Below are 25,671 nucleotides of genomic sequence, written 5' to 3' on the forward strand. Positions count from 1 at the left end.
ATGATGTTAGAGGCAAGGCATGATTGAGGTTTGGTTGACTGGCAGGAGGCAGACAATGGGATAAAGGTGTTGTTTTCAGGATGGCAGTCAATGACGAGTAGGGGTCTGCACTGGTCAGTGTTGGGATCACAATTACTCACGTTTTACATTAATGATCAGGACAAAGCAGCTGAGAGGCATTGCAAACTTAGTACCTATCCACCTATGGGTGATTGTTAGACTTAATGAAGTGGGGAGACTGCAGAAGGTCTTGGACAGGCTAGGAGAGTGGGCAAAGTAACAAGACGGAACACAGGGAAGATTATGCGCTCTGATAGGAGGAATAGAAGCATAGACATTTTCTAAATGAGGAAAGCCTTCAAAAATTTGAAGTACAAAGGCACTTACGAGTTCTAGGTCAGGATTCTCTTCAGGTTAACATGCAGGCTCAGTTGGTGGTTAGGAAGGTGTAATGTTAGCACTCATTGAGAGGACTAGAATACAAGAGTAGGGACATACTGCTGAGGTTGGATAAGGCTCCAGTAAAATCTTATTTAGTATACGGAGAGCAGTTTTGGGCCCGGTATCTCAGGAAGAATGTGCTGGCCTTGGAGAGGATCAGGAAGTGGTTTACAAAAAAAAAAAATCACCCTGGGGATGAAAGGCTTGCAATATCAGGTGCAATTGAGAACTTTGGATCTGTACTCAATTGAGTTTAGAAGAATGAGGGGGTCTGATTGAAACTTACAGATTACAGAGGTCTGGATAGAGTGGACATTGAAAAAGTAGTTTCTATTAGGAGGAGAAACTAGGACCCAAGGAGACAGCCTCAGAATGAAGAGACAGTCCTTTAGAGTGGGAATGAGGAATTTCTTCAGCTAGAGGGTGGTTAATCTGTGGAACTCATGGTATCCACAGCCCTTTGTAGACAAACAGGACACTGGAAGAACACAGCAAGCCAAGCAGCATCAGGAGATGAAGTAGTAAATGTTTAGGGTGAAGAAGGGCAACACCTGAAACATACGCAGCAAGAGGTGGTGAAGTCAATGTTTCAGGTGTTGCCCTTCACCTGAAACATTTACTTAACCTCCTGATGCTGCCTGGCTTGCTGTGTTCTTCCAGCCTCCTGCTTGTTTACTTTGGATTCCAGCATCTGCAGTTTTTTTTTTGTCTCCACAGCCCTTTATGGCAAAATCATTGAGTGTACAGAGGAACCCCGATTATCCGAAGATTATTGAGGTCCTGCAAAAATGTTACATGAAAGAGGTAAGTGTATTTGATTTACTTGTACTGAAGAATGTGAAAACTCTGGCAAAAACAAAGAAAGAAGCAGCTCAAGCATCAGCAACTGGATTTTTTTTTAAGGTAAGGGCTGTTATACTGCTCTTTGCAAAAGGTGTTTTACAGTATTCCTATCATTTTACCGGGCCATTCATGAAAAAAATGGCCAAGAACATAAACACATGCTCAAGTCTGTGCTGTCTCACTATCATGAGACTGGAGTTCCTGCAAAATGACAAATGCTCTTGCATTTGTAGCAGCTGTTCGGGATCTTGTTTAAGGCTGTCTTCACCACTCCTTGCCAAATGCTAACTACTGCTGCATTTTTTAAAAAAAGTTTTCACGTGTTATCATTGCTTTATTTTGTTCATGTGAAATCTGTATCCTCTTGTGCTCAATACATTAAAATTATAGATTTAAACAAATTCTTCGGTAGAGCACAACATTAGATCAGCATTTGGTTTAAAGTAAAATCAATTATCCGAATAATCAATTATCCAATTGATAGTAGATGCCCATATTGTTCAGATAATCGAAGTTCCTCTGTATTTAAGACATAGGTACTTGATCACAATGGGGACCAAAGGTTATGGGTGGAAGGCAAAAGATTGGAGTTGAGAAACACATCAGCTACGATTGAGGGAGCAGTCTCACTGGGCCAAATAACCCAATTCTGTTCCATATCTTATGGCCTTCTATCAGAACTTCTCATTTCAGGCTTCAGGTGAATACTTTGTTTTTAAACAATATTCTTTTCAATATCTAACAGCATATGTTAGTACATAATAGCTGCACTCAACACCCATTACTGTAGTCCAACAACACTTAAAACATGTCAAAAAAAGTTTTTGGAAAACATGGCAAACTATACACCCAGGAAGCAGTTAATAGACAGCAAAAATATTTATCATGAAGTCAAACAGATTTCATCTCAATTTCCATTCTTCCAAGTTGCTGAGATCCACTCAAATGACAATACCAACAAACAGTATTAATTATCAACTATGGTAAGAGTTGTGGCTGACCCAATCTAGTCATCAACCTATTGTTATCTAAGTAAGAATCTTTACAGCTGACTCCCATCTTGTCCTCAAGCAGCATTAACATTTTTTAAAAACAAGTAACTAACATACAGGAGCAAAATAATCCTCTTCCCAAGCAAGCAAAGGGGTGGATCAAACGGTTGCCAGCTTTAGAATACTTTCCACATGGTTTGAACCTGGAGGCTTCGGTTCAAGACAGACCTGCTCCACAGATGTGTCATAACATTCTTGACTAGGGTTGATCAAAAAACTTAGTTTGCATATTATTCATTGCATTAAAAATCAACTCAATTCAAAATACATTTAGACATAAATCACACAGGTTAAAGTGGTGCGCTTTGCATTTAATCAAATTTAGCTTCTGTACAAGAAATAAAGTAAGCATCCAAGGTAAAGACCCTGTTGACAGTCAAACTCTCCTTTTGACAGTTACCCAAATTAAAAGTTTTTTTATTTTATTTTTTACATAAAATACCTATTTTCATTTACATAACTTTTTAATCATTTGCGTACATTTTAAACTGTCTTTTCAGAACTGTACAACTTTGTTACAAGTCAACACAACTGTGTTTTTCCTTCCCCCTATACGGAAATAAATTCCTCAGAGTTCCTCAGCAACAATATATCTAAAGTTTAGGGACTTTGCAACCCTAACGATGGAAGCGCTGAAGTTTGAAGAAGCACATGATACCATGATACAGTGGCTGCTTCTCATTTCAACAAAAAAAGTAGCTTCTCATTTTTAAAAAGAAAATTAATTAATATATTTTTAAACACTTTGCTTTCACACGCACAAAGATGTGCATGTTTTTTTGGGTTTTAAATACATAAAACAAAGAAGGGAAAATAGGCTATACAACATTACCCAATAACAAAAGGTAGAATGAAACACAGAGGCCACCTGCCTGCAAACTAATGGCAATCTCCTGCCGTTTTCTAACCTCAGTTCAATAAAATCCTTTTTCTTGTATTTTTAAAAAACATTTTCCTCTTTGAATTTGCAGTTACTGTTGAGCTGTTCCATTTCGAACTGAGTAGTGCACTTTTGTCCATCAGCCTTCAAGTTAAAGTTCCATTTTCTCTTCCCTTCCCAATCAGTGTCGTCGCATTTTAACTTTTCGAACTGGACTATCTATTCCTCCACCATCATCACCCTCCTCATCCTCATCATCCACACAATCGTGTGTCTTTCTCCAGTAATTTTCTGAAGCACAGTCACTCCTCCTGCGGTGTTTTGGCAAAATCACAGATCGCCGATTCTCCTCTTTGTCCATCTCTAAAATTCTTGGCCTTTGAAAAGGAAACAAGGCTCACGTTAACATTCCACATCATTCCCAATAACATAGGCGTTGTTATCTTTAAGACATGCTCAGCTGTATAATAAGTTAAATCATGAATTGACAATTCTCTGCGGGTTGCTGACCTCGTGGGATCTTTTCTATCTATATGAAGTCTTGCCTATTTGGACCCCATGTCTTGTGTACACAAAGTATTGACAGATTGTAAGATCCTCGTGAATCTTACAAATCAAATTCAATCCTCAACTCAGCCAACATTGCTACTCAGCTGTCAGTAACTTTTCAGGGAAGTAAAAGAGGGCAAATTGTTCCCATCACAGCAGATCAGGCAGCATCCAAGGAGGAGAATTGACATTTCAGGCATAAGCTCATCAGGAATGAGGCTTGTTGGCTGGGGGCTGAGAGATAAATGAGAAGGGGGTGGGGGAAGGTAGCTGAAAAAGTAATAGGTGGATGAAGGTGAGGCGAAAGGTGTTAAGTCGGGGGGGGGGGGGATGTGGGAGAGAAATAGAAGAGAGAAGAGTGATAGACAGGTCAGGAGGGCGGTGCCGACTTGGAGGTTTCAAACTGGAATAACGTCAGGGGGGAGGGGAAACAAGGAAGCTGTTGAAATCCACATTTATCCCGAGTTGGTTGCAGGGTCCCAAGGCGGAATGAGGCATTCTTCCTCCAGGCATCAGGTGGTAATGGTTTGGCAGTGGAGCCGGCCCAGGACCTGCTTGTCTTTGAGTGGGAGGGGGAGTTAAAGTCTTCAGCCACGGGGCAGTGGGGTTTATGGGTGCGGGTGTCCCAGAGATGTTCTTTGAAACGATCTGCAAGGCAGCATCCTGTCTCCCCAATATGGAGGAGATCACATCAGGTGCAACAGCTGCAGTAGATGACATTGCTAGAGGTACAGGTAAGGAAAGCTTTCCTTACTTTTCCAGCAACACACACTATTCCCCATTATAAATTGACTGAGAATGGCTATCTTCACAGTGGGTTCAAGCACCATTTTGGAACAGCACAAACTATGCTGACACTGCCTTGCATTCGAACTTAAAAGGTGGCCCCTTGAAATAAGGGATTTAAGAGGGAACTCATCTCCTAAAGTGGGGGCATAAAAGATTGCAGAGTATTTTTTAAAAGGGGAGCAATAAGTTCTTCACATCTCTAAGAATATTTACTCTTCAACTAGAGTCAGATGTAGTGTGGAAAAAGACCTCAGTCTAAATTGGCAATGCCAACCAGATATCCCACCTAATCTAGTCCCATTTGCCAGCACTTGGCCCATATCCCTTTAAACCCTTCCTATTCATATACCCATCCAGATGCCTCTTAAGTGTTGCAACTGTACCAGCCTCCACCACTTCCTCTAGCAGCCCATTTCATACACACCTTCTGCGTGAAAACGTTGCCCTCTTAGGTCCCTTTTATATCTTTCTCCTCTCACCCTAAACCTATGCCCTTTAGTTCTGGACTCACTCACCCCAGGGAAAGACCTTGTCTATCTATCCAATCCATGCCTTTCACAATTATATAAACCTCTATGAAGTCACCCCTCACAACCTCCGACGCTCCAGGGAAAACAGCCCCAGCCTCTCCCTGTAGATCAAATCCTCCAACCCTGGCAACATCCTTGTAAGTCTTTTCTGAACCCTTTCAAGTTTCACAACATCTTTCTGATAGGAAGATCAGAATTGTACACAATATTCCAAAGGGACCCTAACCAATGTCCTGTACAGCTGCAACATGACCTTTCAACTCCTATACTCAATGCTCTGACCAATAAAGGAAAGCATGCCAAACAACATCATCACTATCCTATCTGTGACTACTTCCAAGGAGCTATGAACCTGCACTCCAAGGTCTCTGTTCAGCAACACTCCCTAGGACCTTACCATTAAGTGTACAAGTCCTGCTAAGATTTGCTTTCCCAAAATGCAACATCTCACATTTATCTAAATTAACTTCATCTGCCACTCCTCAACCCATTGGCCCATCTGATCAAGATCCCGTTGTAATCTGAGGTAACCCTCTTTGCTGTCCACTACACCTCCAATTTTGGCGTCATTTGCAAACTTATTAACTATACCTCCTATGTTCACATCCAAATCATTTATGTAAATGACAAAAAGTAATGGACTCAATACCGATCCTTGTGGCACTCCACTGGTCACAGGCCTCCAGTCTGAAAAACAACCCTCCACCACCATCCTCTGTATTCTACCTACAAGCCAGTTCTGTATCCAAATAGCAAGTTCTCCTTGCATTCCATGAACTCTAACCTTGCTAACCAACCAGTCTCCCATGGGGAACCTTGTCCAACAAAACAAATTAAATGGTAATACTTTTCATTGCTGATTATGGAATCCTGCTGAGCACAAGCCAGCTACAGAGGAACCTCTATTATCCGAGGCAGGGAGAATTTCATTCAGTTAATCGAATGCTGGATAACAGTTTAGCTAAGCATTAGGACTTTGCGATCTTGCCGGATAATCAGATATTCGGACAATCAATGCCAGATAATCGAGATTCATCTGTACTTTGTTTTACTATGTATAAAAATGTGACTGATTGTTGAGAATTTGGATGCTCTAAAATATAACCGACTCCAGCGGACCCATTGTCCATCAAGAACATATCATGCAATGCATTCACACATTTACTGTGGGAAAGCTTAAAAAAGAACACTCACTGATATTCCCCAGCACGTGACTTGCTCACTATACAACTCGTTCTCTTTCTTACCTGTGTGCAGCATCTGGATCTGCTTTCCGATGAGACCGTTTCTGTTTTAGTACCACTTGGTATCGGTCACTGTTGGACTGTCTGTTAGACATGTGAACTGGTAACACTGAGCTAGTTAATAATTTTGACTCCAAACGTGGGGCATCTGTCCTTGTTCTGTGAAGCAAAGTACAGATGCAACAGAAAACAAAATTACACAACTGAGCAAATTTGGTCATTGAACATGACTGGTGTAGAACTTCACAACATCAAATCTCACCAGGGTAGTGTGTAGTACAGGTTCTTAAGACAACATTCTAATGAGACACACTGTTTGCATGTATTTGTGGAGACACACATGGTCAGGAGGTGGTGGCATGATGGTACGATCACTGGTCTAGTAATCCAGATCCTCAGGGTATTGCTCTGTACATGTGGTTTCAAATCCCAAAGGTAGCTGGTAGAATTTTAATTTAATCAATAAACTTGTAATTAAAAGCTAACTTAATTGTGACCTATAACCATAGTCAACTGTTGTAATGAGAAAGTGTATAAAGTATGAGCAGTAGGGAAAAGAGTTACGTTTTGGGTTGCGTGACAAAGGCTCAGCTAGCATGACTTTGTTTACTGCAAGTTCTTATTTGATCAATGAGGCAAGGGTAGTGGTTTAACAAGGTAATGAATATCCATTGTATAATGCCAGTTAACGAGGTGAGGACTATCCAATGTGTAATGCCAGATGACTTAAGCTTTACTGTTGATGATCGCTGATTGTAACGGTCACTCAATCTATATAGATGTGACCTTATTTGGATGCTGCTTCCTGTAAGTGACTATATAATTCCTTTAGAATCTGCTGTTTGAGAGAAGACCAAGATCTCATGTCTGTGTACATGGGTGATCACACTGTCTCCATGGCATGGAACAAAAATGGAGGTAGAACCATACTATGTATGCTTCGACTAATATGGGAATAGGGAAACGGGATGACAATAAGAACCCAGCCAGTTAACTCAAACACCCTCTGAAATGGTCTAGAAAGCAACTCTGTTGTATAAAACTGATTGACCTTGGCAGCAGAAATGCCAACAGTAAATCAGCATTATCACTTTGCAGTGTTGTCATTACTAACATCTAGGAATCGGTCAAAAATTAGGAGAGCTGTCCCGCATGACCATTGTAAGCCTGACTGTCTAATACTAGTTCACTGCACATACCTCAGTCCTCACCACCATTATTGTGCCTGATTATGGCCTACCACCAGATGCAGGTGCATAATGGTACGTGGGAGGGAATATTTAATATTGTCTCTGGACTCATCAAGTCTCATGTCATCAGGTCGAACATGAGTAAGGAAATCTCCAGCTGATTATCAACTTTTGCACTCAGTACAGCTGATGGATCAGTACTCTTATAATGGAGAGCAATCAGAACATCCATCAATGGCAGCAATGCCACAGGCTGTAATGGAGATAAAATACATTAATTCATCACCAAGAATGACTTGGTAGCACAAGTAACTGAGCTAGTTGAATCCTAAAGAACAAAGCTGTTAGATTATGTCTGTGGCAGATAGAACTAAACAGGGAAAATCCTACAACTACATTCTCAATAATCTACCAGTCATGGATAAATATGTACATGACAGTATGAGTTGGGATGATCACTAACAATCCTTGGGGAGATAATATCTCACCTTCAGTGTGTTGCATGGCACTAACACTGAACTAAAATGGGATAGAGTTTGATTTATAGGAAGGCTTTATCTAGCTGAAGAGGGTTCAGAAGAGATTTACAGGATGTTGCCAGGTATGGAAGGTTTGAGTTATAAAGAAAGGCTGGATAGCCCTTTTTCCACTGGAGCTTAGGAGGTCGAGAGGTGCTCTGATAGCAGTTTATAAAATAATAATAAGTACAGATATAGAGTTGATGATAGTTGTCTTTTCCCCAAGATTAGGAATTTCAAGACTAGAGGGCACATTTTTAAGGCGAGAGGAGAAAGATATAGGAGGTATGAGAAATTTTTTTTTGTTTTTTTTAAAAAGAGGGTGGTGTGCACATGAAATAAACTTTGAGGAAGTTGTGGATGCAGGTACAATTACAACTTCTCTGAAAAGACATTTTAGGTGGATACATGAATAGGAAAGGTCTGGGATCATGTTTGGCATGGACTGTTTGGACTGAAGGGTCTGTTTCTATGCTGTATGAATCAATAGCTGATCCAGCATTTCATAACTGGGCATGCATGAGGTGCTGCAGGCTGACAAACAGATTAGATCCAAGCTCTGCAATCATGCCACATGTGTTACAAGTGGTAGTGGACAATTAAATAACCAAATGGAGGAACCAACTCCACAAATATCCCCACCCTTAATGATGGGGAAGCTCAGTAAAAAGTGTAAAAGAAACAGCCAAAGCATTTGCAGTGATCTTCAACCACAATTGGTGTGGATGATCTACCTCAACCTCCTCAGCATCACACATGCCAGTTTTGATCCAATTTAATTCACTCTGGGGTGATAAAGAAATAGCAGAAAGCAGTGGCTATTGCAGAGGCTACTATTCCAGCAATAATACTAATTGTCTCAATATACTATAGAATTAGCAGTGTCCCTAGAAAAAGTGTTCCAATACAGCTAAAACACTGGCATCTAATGAGGCAATATTCCACATTATAAGTTGTGTACTGTCCACAAAATACAGAATAAGTTTAACCACAGCAATTCATATTTTAGTGTATTCACCATCAGCAAAGTGATGGAAAGGTTCATCAACTGTGTTATCAGGTGGTTCTTACTAATCAGTAACCTGCTCAAATGACAGTTTGGTTTCTGCCATGGGGATCTCATTACAGCCTTGGTCCCAACATAGACAAAAGAGCTGAGCTACAAAGGAAAGGTGAGAATGAATCTTCCTGACATCAAGATAGCATTTAGTAGAGAATGGCAAAGAACCCTTGCAAAACTGGCATCAATTGGGGGAAATTCTCTGCCATTTGGAATCATTTGCAGCATAAAGGAAGATGGTGCAGTTATTGGAAATCAATCATGCTCATGATCTCTCAGATACTGAAACAGTCCTTGTAAATATATTTCAAAACCTGAACAATATTTATGCTTGAGGGGAGTAGCAACTAACATTAGTGCCACATAGGAGCTCAGCAATGACCATCTTCAAGGGAGAAACTAACCATTTCCTCATGGCTTTTCATGGCATTATTATTACCAATTTCCCCACCGTTGTCATGGGAGTTATCAGTGACCAGAAACTGAACTGTGCAGCTATACAGACTGTGACCTCAACAGCAGATCAGAGGCTAGGCTATTAACTCATCGGACTCCCTGTTACGGACCAGACCAAACCCCCTCAAAATATATTAAGGTAGCCGAGACCACAACTTTCTCTTATTTTCAAGGTATGTATATGGTGTTGCATTTCAGATGCAATTTGATTGGTCAAACTACTGACATTAAGCAAAACACTTTTTACACTACAGTTAAAATACAGACAAAATAAGAAGAATTGGCTTAATTGTAATCATTGAAATGCTTAAAAAATGTAATATAAACACACAACTGATCAACTGTTTCAACATAGTAACATCTCAAATACATCCTTGGCAAAAACAAATTCCGTAAAACAGATGGTCTCACATGCAATTCTAACAACACGAAGAAAATCACAGCTTTCAGCAGAGAGGGGGGGGGGGGGGGGGGAAATAAAAAAAATAGTTTCCACATCCAGCTTCAAGACCCAGCAACTGCAGAAGACTGGAACTAAAAATTCTAGTTCAGCAAGAGCTTGACCTCACCCATTCAGCAGCTTCAATTATTCCAACTACTCAAAGAAAAAAGGCCTCAAGTTGTTCACACTACTGGCTTTGAGCAGATTGCTCAGCAACTCTGTCGCAACCTTTCTTTATAATACAAGGATAAAAACATCTCTTAAAATCATAGCATTGTCACACTATACAAAAGCTGTCCACCATCTACAAGGCACAAATGTGGACTGTAATAGAATACTCTCCCCTTGCCTAATGCAAGCCCAATACAATGCAAGAACCTGGTATCCAAACCACCATTTCCAACATTCACTCATTCCAACTCCCAATGCAGTAGGAGCAGTGTAGATCACCTCTATATCAGTTGTGACAACACAGCAAGGCTTTTCGACAGCACGGTTCAAATCAGTGACCTCTACCTCCCTAGAAGGGAGAGGGAAACAGATGGGAACAGTATCACCTGCAAATGTCCCCTTCATGTCATACACCAGGCTGACTTGGAATAAATGTAGGAAAATGAAAGGCTATGCATAAAGATAGGTAGGAAGGGAAGTGGTGAGGATCATAGAATCAAAAAATCCCTCCAGGTGTTGAAACAGGCCCTTTGACCCAACAAGTCCACACCGACCCTCTGAAGAGTAACCCAGCCAGACTCATTCCCCTACCCTATATTTACCCCTGACTAATGCACCTAACGACACATCCTTGAACACTATGGGCAAATTTAACATGGTCAATTCACCTAATCTGCACATCTTTGGACTGTGGGAAGAAACCCACGCAGATACAGGGAGAATGTGCAAACTCCACAGAGACCAAAAGGATGACACAAGGGATCTGCAGAGAGATATAGAAAGTTTAAGCAAGTGGGCAAAATTTTGCCAGATGGAATATGGGGTAAATGTGAGGTTATGCACTTTGGCAGGAAGAACAGATGGGCTGAATATAATTTAAATGGAGAAACAACATGGGGTGTTTAAGAGTCCTTGCTCAAAAACAAAAATGTAACATCCAAGTCCAGTGGGTAAAGCGGCAGGCAAATGAAATGTTGGCCTTTATTTCAAAGGGAATTGCGTTTTAGCTAAAGTTGTACAAAGCACTAGTCAGGATAGCTGGAATGCTACGAACAGTTTTGTGCCCCTTATTTAAAAGGAGCTACATTGAAATTGGAGTTTGGAGAAGGTTCATCAAGCTGATGCAGAATATAGAGGGACTACCTTACGAGCAGAGCTTCAAGAGAGCTTAGGCCTGTACTCATTGGAATATGGAAGAATGAAGAGCAATCTAATTGAAACAAGATTCTTAAGGGACTGAGTATAGATATGCCAATTGTTTTCTCTTATGGGAGAGTCTCGGACTAGAGGGCATAATTAGGAGTTACACAAGATGCAGAGGAGGAGGAATTTTTTTTCCAGAGGATGGCAAATCTGTGCATTTTTTTTAAACTAGAGTTGTTGAGACTGGATCATTAAGTATAATGAAGACTGAGGTAGACAGACTTTTGCTTAGAAGGGAATAGAGTTATAGGAAAAGGGCAAAAAAGTGGAGTTTAAGATTATCAGATCACGTGATCTCTTTAAATGGTAGAGCAGACAAAAATGGCTGATTGGCCTCCTTCTACTCGTATATCCTAAAATTCTTCTAGACAGCAAGGCTCATATCTCACAAGCAGAAACAAAATACAAGACATACAGAGGCAGATGGATTAAATGCAAAATGTCTGATACTAATGAGAGATGATGTGGGTTTACGGCTGACTCAAGAGTCTCCAATGACGTTTGCAACTAAGTGGACAGCACAGTGATGATGTTTGGCTCTCTATCTAGACTAACATCCATTGCATTTACCGTCTCTATCCCCACGAGCGAAAGACTGAGTAAACAATTCAAGAAATTGAAACCATGATTAGGATTGCAAGTCTAACATTTAAAAAAAAACTTGCGCTGCATTTTGGAAAGGCAAAATAGGACAGGAAGGATGTTGCAGAGGTTGGAGGGTTTGAGCTACAGGGAGAGGCTGAATAGGCTGGGGCCGTTTTCCCTGGAGTGTCAGATGCTTAGGGATGATCTCATAGGCGTTTATAAAACCACGAGGTACGTGGATAGGTCTTTTCCGGCGTGGGGGGTGTTCCAAAACTTGAGGGCATAGGTTTAAGGTGAGAGGAGAAAGATTTAAAAGGGACCCAAGGGGCAATGTTTTCATTCAAAGGGTGGCATGTGTATGGCATGAGCTGCCAGAAGAAGGGGGAGGAGACTGGTACAATCACAACATTTAAGAGGCATCTGGATGGGTATATGAATAGGAAGGGTTTAGAGGGATATGGAGACAATGCTTTCTCCCCACCCTCCTCTCATTTATCTCTCCACCCTTCAGGCACTCTGCCTCTATTCCTGATGAAGGGCTTTTGCCCAAAACATTGATTTTCCTGCTCCTCGGATGCTGCCCTAGAGGGATATGGGCCAAGCGCTGGCAAATGAGACTAGATTAGCTTAGGATGTCTGGTCGGCATAGACGAGTTGGACTGAAGGGCCTGTTTTCATGCTGTACATCTATGACTGACCGAAAACTCTACTTGTGATCAGGGGCAAAACCAACTTCTTTAGCTTCATATCTCATTCTTTTAGTTATTCAAGAATTACAATGAAAAGGGATAGAAACACTTAAAAAAACAAATTCAGCAAACAGAAGAGCACAATGGTTGGTGTTAAAAAGTGCAACTCAAAAGAAAATGATAAGCTCTTACTTCCGTAGTATTATAACAGCCCTCCGCTCCCTGATATCTTGAGGTCGAATGCAATGAGTTATTTCATCTGCAGCGTAATCACTGTAAGGAAAGAACAGATCAAGAGTCACTGGGAAAAATTCCATCTGTTTTACCCACACAGACCTTTGTTTATGCAACATGATTACATTTATCTCACCTCCCTTTCATTTTCTAAACTATCTACTTCAGCAAATCTGGACTTGTGAAGCTTAAAAAAATCATGGCAACTGAAAGTGAAAATCACTAACATATGCTTTCATGGAAGGCATCACTGTTCAGAATGATGCTGTCCATTCCTAATCTCTACACATACATTGCTACTGAAAGTTTAGGTGCAGGCACTCTTACAAGAAACCAGAGAGACTCTGATTCAAATCAAGGATTTTGGATTCAAATCAAGGATTTTGTCACACCCCATAGGTGATACTTGCCAAATCTTTTGATACTGTGACCTACTTTCATGGCTTGAAAAAGAAGAAAGTGGAAAAAAACTGACAGTTAGCCCATTGCAAGAACTGTAGGACTGAAGGAGGGAGAGTTGTGAAAGCAGGAACAGAAGTGGTGCCAACAGATCAAAAACCTAGATTTTTAAGAGCAGGAATTAGGCCTCAATATCAATTATGCCTTGATGGCCATTAAAAGTACAATCATTTTAAAGGGGGCTTGCAGCTGCTAACTTGATCAAGGGAGCTTCACTGAAGCTGTTGCTGGCTTGGTGACTGCAATTCTAGAATTTGGCTTGTGACCATGCTGGAATCTATACTGAAGATCACAGCGAGTCACACAGCATTCATGAAGAGAGAGCAAGCTAATGTTGAGTCTATGTGACTATTCAGAGCTGGAGGGATAAGCATTTATGCTATAGAGGGTGGAGTGTTGTTTTGCCATTCTTTTTGACACCAGCACTCAATGTGTCTAACTCCCAGGCTTGAAGGAGAAGACAGTCTCAGGAGTGGGGGAGGAGCATGGTGCCAGAGAACACAAATTAAACAAAAAAGGGAAGAAATGGAAGTCGGTTCACAATTTAAAAAGGTGTTGAGGTCAATATTTAGCCCAGAAGGCTGTCGTCATGTGTCTAGTCTGAAGATATGGTGTTCCTCCAGTTTGCACTATAATGGACTGGAACACTGTAGTTAAGTGGGCATGTGAGCAGGACACAGTTGAAAAGAGCAGCTTGGGGAAGGTCGGGTCACACCTGCACTCAGACCAGATGCGTTCTACAAAGCGGTTACCCAGTATGTGTTTGGTTTCTCCAATATACAGTAGGCCACATTGGGTGCAGCGAATACAATACACAAGATTGAAGGAGGGACAGGTGAAATGCTGCTTCACCTGGAAAGATAGTTTATGCCCTTGGATTGTGAGCTGGGTGAAGGGGCAGGTTTTGCACCTGAGTTTAAATGGGAAGGGAACGGGTGGTGCTGGTGGTTATGGAATGGACGAGGTGGCCCAGAGGGAACGATCCCTGCTAAATGCAGGCAGGAGGAGAGGGGAAGATGTGTTTGGTGCTGGTATTCTGCTGGAGTTATCTGAAATAGTCGAGAATGATCCTTTGAATGCGGAGGCTGGTGGGATGAAAAGTGAGGACAAGGGGGCCAAGGAACAAGCCGAGCTAACAAACTGTCCTGGAGCAAGATGGAGATATAGAGGGATTGGACATCCATAGTAACTGGACGCAGTTAAGGTTAGGAAACTGGAAAGTTTCAATATACCTTCATGTAACCAGAGAAGGTGCAACTCGTACCTGCTCACCTTCCAAAGGCCTGAGCAGTAGTATTTCACCTCTACCTCCTCCAATCTGGTATATTGGATCTGCTGCATCCAATGTGACCTACTCTTTATTGGAGAAAACTAAATGCAGACTGGATGACCGCTTTGCAGAATACGTCCAGTATGTGCGCAAGCATGACCCGGACTTTCCCGCAACCAGTCATTTCAATATAGCACCCTGCTTATGTCCACTCATCTGTCCTTAGCATACTGCAGTGTTCCACTGATTCAAAGTGCAAACTGGAGGAAAATCTCTTCTTCAGACTAGGCACTTTACAGTCTTTTGGACTTCTTATTGATTTCAACACCTTCAGATTGTGAACTTATTCCCATTTCTTCCCTTTTAGTTTTACTTGTTATATTCAGTTACCATGTCCTCTCTCCCCTCCCCCCAACCCTAATGGGCCTGTCTTCTCTTTCAAATCTGGTAGTTAGGCACACTGTTCTGCCATTCTCACATTCTGATCACTTAACCTAAACTATTAACATCTTTCCTCCATCAGCACTGTACACCTCACCAGCACCAACTGCTTCCCCGTCCACCACCTATGGCACACATGCTGACCCCCTCCACACTTCACTTCAGCTTTGATGGAGTCCTCTAGACTCGAAATGTTAGCTTGCTCTCTCCATGGTTAACTGTCTGACCTGCTCAGACCTCCAGTATTGGTTGTTTTCAGTACAGATTCCAGCATCTGCAGTGATTTGCTCCTGTACTGGAGTTGGGGAAGCCCTCCTTCAGACCACAAACCCAATTGGAATGTCCAACACAAGCACCAACATAAGGCATCACAGAAAGTGAACCCATTTCAATGGTGCGCACGTCAGAGACTGGTGTCAAAAAAATGGTACTCCGATTAAGTGCCATTATATTCAGGAAGTTGAGTTTTATCTACACAAATGAAGCCCCACAACCATAAGGAAAAATTTAGCAAATGGGCAGTGAATCATTGAAATCAATGAGAACATGTTGATAAATGGACAGTTGTGCTCAGAGCAGCTGTGGTAAGCAAATCGGGACTGCCAAAATTAGATCTTTAACAGAAAACAGGACAGAAAAAGCAAAATCAAATGGTTCAAGAACAACCTCACCAACAGAAATATCAAGGCTGTCAGCCTGAAAAACTTAGTGTTCACACATATCTCGCAATATCACAAGTGTATTATATAAATTCCAACATAGAAACTGTGAATGGTAGAAATATGAATGGAGCAATGCAGCTGGTCAGAGGAGAACATAGAACAGTACAGCACAGGAACAGGCCCTTTGGCCCACAATGTTGTGCTGAACATGATTACAAATTAAACTAATGCACGCTGCCCGCTCGTGGCCCATAGCCCTGCATTCCTTGCATATTCATGTGCTTATCTAATAGTCCCTTAAATGCCCCTATTTTATCTCCCTCCACCACCGCCCCAGCAATGTGTTCAACTCAGACCACTAAAAAAAAACTTGCCCTTCATCTCCTTTGAACTTTCTCCCTTGTATTTTAAATGCTTGCCCTCCAGTATTAGACATTTCAATGCACCAGGAAAAGGTGTGGGGTGGTGTGGATTCTGACTGTCAAATCTACCGGTGCCTCTGCTTTATCAACTTTATCAGGTCTCCCCTCAACCTCTGCTGCTCCAGAGAAAACAACCCCAATTTTCTCTCTGCTCTCCTATAGCTCATATCCTCTAATCCAGACTGCATCCTGGTAAACCTCTTCTGCACCCTCTCCAAAGCTTTTTCTTAACACTGGAGTGCAGCACCTCATACTTGCCCAGATTAAGCTCCATCTATAATTTCTCTGCCCGTCTCCGCAGCTGATCTATATCCTGCGGTATCGACAACCTTCTCTACACTATCCACAACTCTCCAATTTTTGTGTCTGCAAATTTACTAACCCACCTACATTTTCATCCAAATGAATTTATTTTTTATATGACAAGCAGACGTCCCAGAATGGATTCCCACAGAACACCACTATTCAGACCTCTAGCCAGAAAAACACTCTTCCACCACTACCTTCGGCCTTTTATATGCAAGCCCATTCTGAATCCAAGCAGCCAAGTCACCATAGATTCCACGCATCTCAATCTTCTCAAAGAGACTACAAAGGGGAAAGCCTACCTAAAATCCATGCAGACAACATTCTCTGCTCTACCTTCATTGAAGTGAGTTGATGAAGGTGATCAATTAATAAGACAGACATGACCTGCACTGCATAAAGCCACGCTAACTGTCCCTAATTAGGCCTTATTTGAGTCTCTGAAAAATGCCTGGAGTATTATCTTTTAATCACAATGCTGAGCATTGCTCTTTTCCCCTCCCTTCAGCATAAATGTCTGTCCAGCCAGCAACACCCACATTTGTCAAGCAAGTCTTTAAAACAAGGTATTCATCAATTCCTTTTTAAATGTCAATATTGAATCTGCTTTGTGGCCCTTTCACAAAATCAGAATATGCTGTGTGGCTAGAAACTTTCCTCATACTGCCTCTGATTTTTGTCAATAATCTAAAATTCATGGCTTCCAGGTTATTTGGAACTCTTACCTGTTGAATATAGTGATACTAAATGATCTGGAACTCAAACCTATTGGTAGGTCACTGACTTTTGCCAATAGAAATAGCTTTCATTATTTAATCTATCAATATCTTGATTTTGAATCTATCAAATCTGATTTCAGTGAGATTCAAGGAAAATGCACATTCTGCAATCTACTCTTATAACTTAAGCCTTGCATGCCTCACATCATTCGACTAAGTGTCTGCTGCAGCCTCTCCAAGACATTGATGCAATCCCTCTTAACATGTGCAGTGCATAGGATTGGGTAAAACTCTTCAGTGAAGCCTCACAGGAGTTTTAAAATTTAGCACAACGTTCTCGCTTTTGTACTTTGTTCCTTCTATTGATAAAGGCAAGCAATCCTATGTGTTTTTACAGCCTTTTCAATTTGTTCTACTACCTTTAAAAAGTGTTGTGTAAAAATGCACCCCGAGGTCACCTTTTTCTGCAGATAAAAAGAAGTGTATTCCTGTGCTTTACACCCCCCACTCCATCCCATTTTGTCAAAGAACCAATCTGTTCAGCTTCTAAGTGCTTAAATTATTGAAACTTACTGCTCCAGATACTAAATACTTCTAGGTTAACCCTCAAATATCAACAAGGCAGCCTGTGTGTGGAGCCACAGAAAATGGGGGAGATACTAAGTGAATATCTTGCATCAGTATTTACTGTGGAAAGGATATGGAAGATATAGTATGTAGGGAAATAGATGGTGCAAAATGTCCATATTACAGAGGAGGAAGTGCTGGATGTCTTGGAACAGTTAAAAGTGGATAAATCCCCAGGACCTGATCAGGTGTACTTGAGAACTCTGTGGGAAGCTAGAGAAGTGATTGCTGGGCCTCTTGCTGAGATATTTGTATCATCGATAGTCACAGGTGAGGTGCCGGAAGATTGGAGGTTGGCAAACGTGGTGTCACTGTTTAAGAAGGGCTGGAAGGACAAGCCAGGGAAGTATAGACCGGTGAGCCTGACCTCGGCGGTGGGCAAGTTGTTGGAGGGAATCCTGAGGGACAGGATGTACATGTATTTGGAAAGGCAAGGACTGATTAAGGATTGTCAACATGGCTTTGTGCGTGGAAAATCATGTCTCACAAACTTGATTGAGTTTTTTGAAGTAACAAAGATGATTGATGAGGGCAGAGCAGTAGATGTGATCTATATGGACTTCAGTAAGGCGGTCAACAAGGTTCCTCATGGGAGACTGATTAGCAAGGTTAGATCTCATGGAATACAGGGAGAACTAGCCATTTGGATACAGAACTGGCTCAAAGGTAGAAGACAGAGGGTGGTGGTGGAGGGTTGTTTGTCAGACTGGAGACCTGTGACCAATGGAGTGCCAAAAGGATTGGTGCTGGGTCCTCTACTTTTTGTCATTTACATAAATGATTTGGATGCGAGCATAAGAGGTATGGTTAGCACGTTTGCAGATGACACCAAAATTGGAGGTATAGTGGACAGTGAAGAGGGTTACCTCAGATTACAACAGGATGTGGACCAGATGGGCCGAGAAGTGGCAGATGGAGTTTAATTCAGATAAATGCGAGGTGCTGCGTTTTGGGAAAGCAAATCTTAGCAGGACTTATACACTTAATGGTAAAGGTCCTAGGGAGTGTTGCTGAACAAAGGAGACCTTGGAGTGCAAGTTCATAGCTCCTTGAAAAGTGGAGTCGCAGGTAGATAGGAACATGAAGGCAGCGTTTGGTATGCTTTCCTTTATTGGTCAGAGTATTGAGTACAGGAGTTGGGATGTCATGTTGCGGCTATACAGGACATTGGTTAGGCCACTGCTGAATTCTGGTCTCCTTCCTATCGGAAGGATGTTGTGAAACTTGAAAGGGAACAGAAAAGATTTACAAGGATGTTGCCAGGGTTGGAGGATCTGAGCTACAGGGAGAGGCTGGGGCTGTTTTCCCTGGAGTGGAGGCTGAGGGGTGACCTTATAGAGGTTTACAAAATTATGAGGGGCATGGATAGGATAAATAGGCAAAGTCTTTTCCCTGAGGTCAGGGAGTCCAGAACTAGAGGGCATAGGTTTCGGGTGAGAGGGGAAAGATATAAAAAGAGACCTAAGGGGCTTCTTTTTCATGCAGAGGGTGGTACGTGTATGGAATGCACTGCCAGAGGATGTGGAGGAAGCTGGTACAATTGCAACATTTAAGAGGCATTTGGATGGGTATATGAATAGGAAGGGTTTGGAGGATGTGGGCCGAGTGCTAGCAGGTGGGACTAGATTGGCTTGGGATATCTGGTCAGCATGGACGGGTTGGACCGAAGGGTCTGTTTCCATGCTGGACATCACTATAACTTATTAGCATGCTGGTATGCAAATATTTCACCCACCTCCACTTGCATTTATATATTAGAATTGCTACTAGATAAACTGAGTTCAACAGCTAAACCGTCTAGTTGGGGATCTCACTTCCTATGGCTTTTTCTACCGAATCCACACAATGTGACTTAGCGCAGATATTGAATAGAAACCATAATTCAACAGCTCATAGTGAGATTACATGAATATGGATGGCACATGTTCTTCTGCTGTGAGACAATAGATCATACTTTGCTTTAAGCCATAAACGTAATAAACAGGCCTTCATAATTTAGTGCCGTTATCACAAGCAATTCTCTTAAGACAAACTGATGGCAATGACCTTAGGAATTAGGAATCCTAACCTTTCCAGTATCATTCATTTCTATTTTGTGCTGCAATTTATACATTTGAGATATTTTGTTGACACAAACTCTTGAGTGCAAGGCTGGAATAGGTGGATTAAACTGAAGGGTAGTGGCTTTTCCACAGGCCCTCCTGTCAATCAGACAGACACACGAATAGTGCTCACGATTTCAACACATTAGAGTAAAACTATAAAACGTGGAGAGAAGTACAATAAGAAATTTAAACCTGAATTATCGTCAAATTATGTCATGACATAGAAGATCAACAGTATTAACTAAACATTTGTGAAATTATAACATGAGCCCTATACTAGGTACATCAAGAACTCAAAACTAGATTTCAACTGAGAAAGGACATGAATTCTGTACTTGAGGTTGTCAATATTCTTTCAGTTGAATTACATCCATGAGTGCTAATGCTATGACTACAAATGATGTAGAAGAATCTCTATTATCCAGCATTTGATCATCAAAATTTCAGATTATCTGGAAAGCTACCTTAAGTTATCCAGCATTTGATTAACTGAACAAAATACTCTCCACCTGTGTCCTGTAGATAATTGAAGTTCCTTTGTACTGTACTAGGAGAAATAAACTTTATTTTCACTTGAACCATCTCCAAATGAAATCTAACTCTTACACATACTACTTTCAATTAGGAATGTCACATCTTTATCTTCAGTTGTAGAAAGGAAACCTAAGCGAGAGGGTGGCATTATCTCTGCTATTTTCTGTCTCTGTACCACAAAAACCACAATTGAGGGCAGGGAGTAAATCTGAACATAAGCAAAATAGATCAGATTTTTAAAAAAATACCTGCATTCTGATAATCTGGCATGAAGTTGGTCAGAAGTGCAGGATGGATCAGCTAGTATCTTTTTGGATCCAGACACACCAAAGCAACATGGGTGGGTGTGGGTGCCAACATACATAGCCATTGAGAGAAATCAACCTTTTGTCCCTGAAGTCTGTTACATCATTGAATAATACCACAGTGAATATGATTGAAGCCTCAGCTCCACTTTCCTGCCTGCCTCTCATAGCCTTCAAAGATCAAATAACTGTCCGATTAAGTTCTGGAAGCTTTCCTTGAGCCATCCTCTACTTCTCCCTATTAGTTTGCTTCCATACCAGTGTCTTTGCAAGTAGCTGAGCTATCAGCACAAGTCTGATCAGCTCAGGGTTTAATTGAGTGAGTTATCAACTAAGAGCTTTTCATTGTGACAGGCTGGTCACCAATCTAAGACAACTTACGGTCCTCCTCTTGCACTGTGTGCCCTTGATAAAATTAATAACAATTTTAAAAGGTTAACAGGGATCTTAATATGGATCAACTTCAAAACACACATGTTCTGCCCTCTGGTGATAAGCAGTACTGCTGCAGATTGGGCAATGACGAAGTACTTAGCATAACACTTTATTACGGTTTTAAAATGTAACATTTAATTTGTGCCCCGATTTTATCATAAAAAAAACCACAAAAGAGAGCACCAATTTAGAGCCTTTAGCAAAGTACAAATGAGCATTTAAGAAACTTCCTGAATATCAAGTAGAATGATGAAAAAAAGTATATATTCCCATTTTAAAACACTGCTGTTTTCATGTTCTAATGTGTGGCGTTAGAGTTAGAGGATGGCATAATCTTTATTTCAAACACTGCAGGTTGTGGGTTTAAGTACCAAACTGGGGATGTAAGGACATAACCTAAAACAACAGTGCTGCACCAGCAGGAGGTACCATCTTTCAGGACATTCACCTACCTACCTGTCTGCCAATTAGGTAGGTGTTAAAAGACACGTAGTACTAAATGACAAAGAACAGGGAAGTTTTTTTATTTCTGTGTGAAGTGACTCCACAAAGTCCAGTTTCTGGTCACCAACTCAGCCTTTATTTTTTGCACAAAATCATGACACTGACCCAGCTAGCTCAGATTAGAATCTCACTTTTGCCCAGCTAGCTCAGAGCCTGCTTGAGAGCAGAACCCCTGACACTTCTATTCATATCTATGAGCCAGGGCTCCCTAACTGTACCAGGTTAACAGCCTCAATCAGGGAACTCATTTGATGAGGTCCACCTGGCTGACCTCGTACCAAACAATACAGTGAATAAAACTCCTGCTTTAATTTTATTACCAAAAGAAATCACTCGGTCATTTATCTGTCTGCTGTTGTGGGACCTTATTTTCATGTTTGCCTATATAGTTGCCGCAACTAAATTTGTGAAAAATTGGCTGTGGATTGCTTGAGAAACTGAAACACTATATACACATGCAAATTATTTCTTTATTTATCAAATAGCCCCAGATCAAATTATCAAACAAGAGGGTTGTGATGAATTGAAAACTCAAAAATGGACAATGATATTTTAATTAGTAAATAAAAATGAGCACCAAGTACAACCATTGGGCCTGTCATCCCAGCAGTTTAATCTTTTGATGAATTTGTTGGTAAAATTGCACTTTTATTTCTATACCTTTAATATAACAGGTTTCAGCACTTCAAAGGAGCAAACCAAAATGATCACCATGTCACAATGACATTAGGACAGGACTGGAGATATTAATTTGCTCTGCTAACCTTCAAGAAATTTGATGTCCTGGTGACAGGGTGGTATGATTCTTGGTCTTGCAGGCGGTTTGTAAAACTTTACATGGCCATCTCCTGCTACGGAGAGTCAATTTACATTGCCATCTTCTGCTATTCAGAAAGAATAAGATCATTGCAATTAAGAATCTAACCAAACCCTGCAGTTAAAAAAAAATTACACGAGATCTTGCCATTAAGGAATGATCTAATCACTATTTCTTGAGTGGCATGTGACTATGGGGGATTGGTTGTCGATTGTCTTGTGGGCATTGGTGAGATGAAAGATCTCGTATGAAAAGAAGAATTGTTCCCTATGTTCAGGGTGGTCTCTTGACATACTTTGCAGTGCTTGCGGAGCTGTGTTAAGAATTCCGTCAAAAGCTTGTACTTGCTTAATAAGTTTCGGCTGTTCACAGAAGTTGGTGCATTGCAGTTGCCTCAAGCATGCAAGAACCTCAAGAAAAACAAACTAATAGATCAATAGTTTGGTCAAAGTAATAGGTAAGGAATCTCTTACAACAGGAAGAAAGAAAAACAGAGGTAAAGAATTCTAGAACATCGTGCTTTGCAAACTAAATTGACACCTGCCAACAAAGCATGTAAAACAAGGGATGCTTTGGAGACCAGAAGTGGAGGAGCATAGAGAGTTGCAGGTAATCAGAAGTAGGGGGTGAAGCAGCTACTGAATGATTTTGGAAATAATGCGAATTATAAAATCCCAGGCAATGCTGAACTGGCAGCCAATATGGGTCAGCAAGCATTGGGATTGAATGAATGGGACTTGGTGCTGAGCTTTGGGTTATAAGTTTGCAAAGGATAGAACGGTTGCACATGCAGTCAACTTGTGGAGGGAAAAGGTGTGGATGATGGTTCCAGTAGCAGATTGGTACAGACAGGGTCAGGAAATGCTAGGAGGTTAAAATAAGCGATCTTAATGATGGTGAGGATCTGTGGCCAGTAATTTATTGTTCATGCTTGATGCTGTATTTGTACTGTCTGTTTAAGCTCAGACAAGCTGCCAGTCAGACAGATTAATTATCTGACAAGGGAACAAAGTTTGTGGCAAGACAGACAATGGCTGCGTCTTCCCAATATTTTAGGCGGTAGAAATTTCTGCTCATCCAATAAAGAATGTCAAAACAAGATGAATGAATTTAACAACAATTGGGCTATCGAGAGGGTCGAAATAGAGTAGAGCAAAGGACCATTAATACATCTCGAAAAACATTTTTTGGAGAATATCAAGAAGAGGTATAATGTAGATAAGAATAGAAGAACAAGGATATACAGTTGAAGGACAGGGAGAGTGATGCAGGAGTGGAAATAAAGAGACAATTTTCTCTAACTTGAGAAACTGGATTGAAACCTGATAAATGCAGTCCAACTCAGCTGGTTAACAGAGGGACAGAGGTGAATGGCATTGCCCACAGCATTTCATAAGGTGACAAGTTCAGAAAGATGAGGAGACTTAATTTAACAGTGTTACTATCACATCGGATATCCTTTTTGACTTTGCTAAAAGCCATCTTGATATTGTGATAGGGCTTCAAACAGAATACGGGAAAAAGATGGGATACAGTTTCAGGAGACATTTTGAAAAACAAAAAATAGGAAAGTGTGATGACAGCTGTTTAGTGGTGGTTGGGGGAACAGGATGTGACATATTTTAGAGGGGTAAGGATATCACGAGAAAAAATAATTTTTAAAAATTAGTGTTTGACCTTCTTGATTACTGCTTCATGGTAATCTGTTAAAAGGGTGTTACAAGGGAGAAAACAATGGATGTCCACACCACAGAAACGTTATATAGGAGGAATCAGCTCAAACATTATATAAAAGTTACAAAATTTTATATTTCACAATCTATAGTAAGCTGACATGAATTTGGACCCCAAAAAGGAGAGACATTAGATGTGCACTCAAGATTGCTGATATACTGTCAATCCCTGTTTTCTAAAGATTTTTCATGCTAAATGTGTTGCCACAAAGTGTTTTAAATATTTACGTTCTTCAAATAAAACTATAGTACATTGCAGAATAACCTAGCCCATCAAAAACTACGTAAGGTTTATACAACCCTGTCTAATCTCATTCATTGCTTGCAATATGGAGTGAACCTATTTCAGAACAAAATATGCACTGTCAATGTTAGCACTGGTCACAACTCATGTAACTACTCTGCATCAAGGCCCCAGATCTAAGTTGAAAGAACACTTATCTATTGCACTTGTATGTTGAACCATTATAAATTAGCAAGTAGTACAAGTCTACTGACTACAGCTTAATTTTAAAATGTTCAAAATGTGAATGATGTAGAAACAAAAAGGTAGATGGAAAATAGCATCTGCTTTACTCCGGTGATTCCGAAACTGGATGTTTTGTTCCTTGTGCAAAAACATTAACTTTAGGACTTGCAGCTGTGCCACATAAGACAGCATGAGCCAGGCTAATATTGCAGGAAGTCAAAAATTCCAAATGGCAAGTTCTTAGCTAAATATGTCACTGTTACAACATGTTAAATCTTGACTGAAAACTTAAAGTTACATCACCCCATAATTGCTGTAAAAGCAGAGTACACTGTATTGCTAATAGTACATGGCCTTGGAGAAAGGTTATACTATTTGAATCATGTTTCATTTTTCGAGACAGACTGTTTTTTGGGGCTTGTAAATAAATATGCTAACCCGCACTTAGATGCCATTTTTCCTGTGCAGGGTGTAACAATTACAAATTGTGGTCAACCTGCCTTCCTAACAATAGCAATACAACCTGTTCAAGAACAGCAAAACTGGATAAGCTGGCAAAAAAAACACAGGCTTTCAGAATCATCAGGAATTTCATTGTTTTGCTTATTTTAAAGAAAATTATTGTAATTATCACAATGAAGTTACATTTTATACACACAATTTCAGAACAAGTATACTTTACAACAGTACTCCCCACAACACAAACACTTGTAACAACACCATGTTACCTCAAGGAAGTGACCATTCTCAGTGCATTCAACTGAACAACATACACAAACAAGGTGGGTCACATTGGGGAATACTTATCTGGGAGGAACTGAAATTCCTAATATATTGCAACACCAAGTGTCATACAGCCTCTTGACAAAAAAAAACACATGAATTAGAGATGGGTAAAGAATTGCCAACACAATTAAGAACTTATTTAAAATCTCTTTGGGATAACTTCCTGGAACAAGTATTTAAACAATTTCAGAAGAAAAAACA

The 25,671-nt window shown here is 40.7% G+C and overlaps 1 protein-coding gene across 1 annotated transcript in view; it reads right to left on the bottom strand.

The window, feature by feature from the left end:
- Positions 1–2,736: 2,736 nt before the first annotated feature.
- Positions 2,737–25,671, bottom strand: part of alkbh5 (alkB homolog 5, RNA demethylase) — a 37,347-nt gene continuing 14,412 nt past the window's right edge. The window contains exons 2-4 of the mRNA XM_043711625.2: positions 12,835–12,915; positions 6,332–6,487; positions 2,737–3,593 (exon numbers count right to left, since the gene is read on the bottom strand). Coding sequence (XP_043567560.1) covers positions 3,398–3,593; positions 6,332–6,487; positions 12,835–12,915 — 433 coding nt within the window. The 3' untranslated portion in view covers positions 2,737–3,397. The remainder of the gene's footprint in view (positions 3,594–6,331; positions 6,488–12,834; positions 12,916–25,671) is intronic.

This window comes from Chiloscyllium plagiosum, unplaced genomic scaffold (assembly GCF_037043375.1).
Source record: "Chiloscyllium plagiosum isolate Xiang-an unplaced genomic scaffold, Cpla_swu_hap1 HiC_scaffold_20, whole genome shotgun sequence".
Taxonomy (NCBI): Eukaryota; Metazoa; Chordata; class Chondrichthyes; order Orectolobiformes; family Hemiscylliidae; genus Chiloscyllium; species Chiloscyllium plagiosum.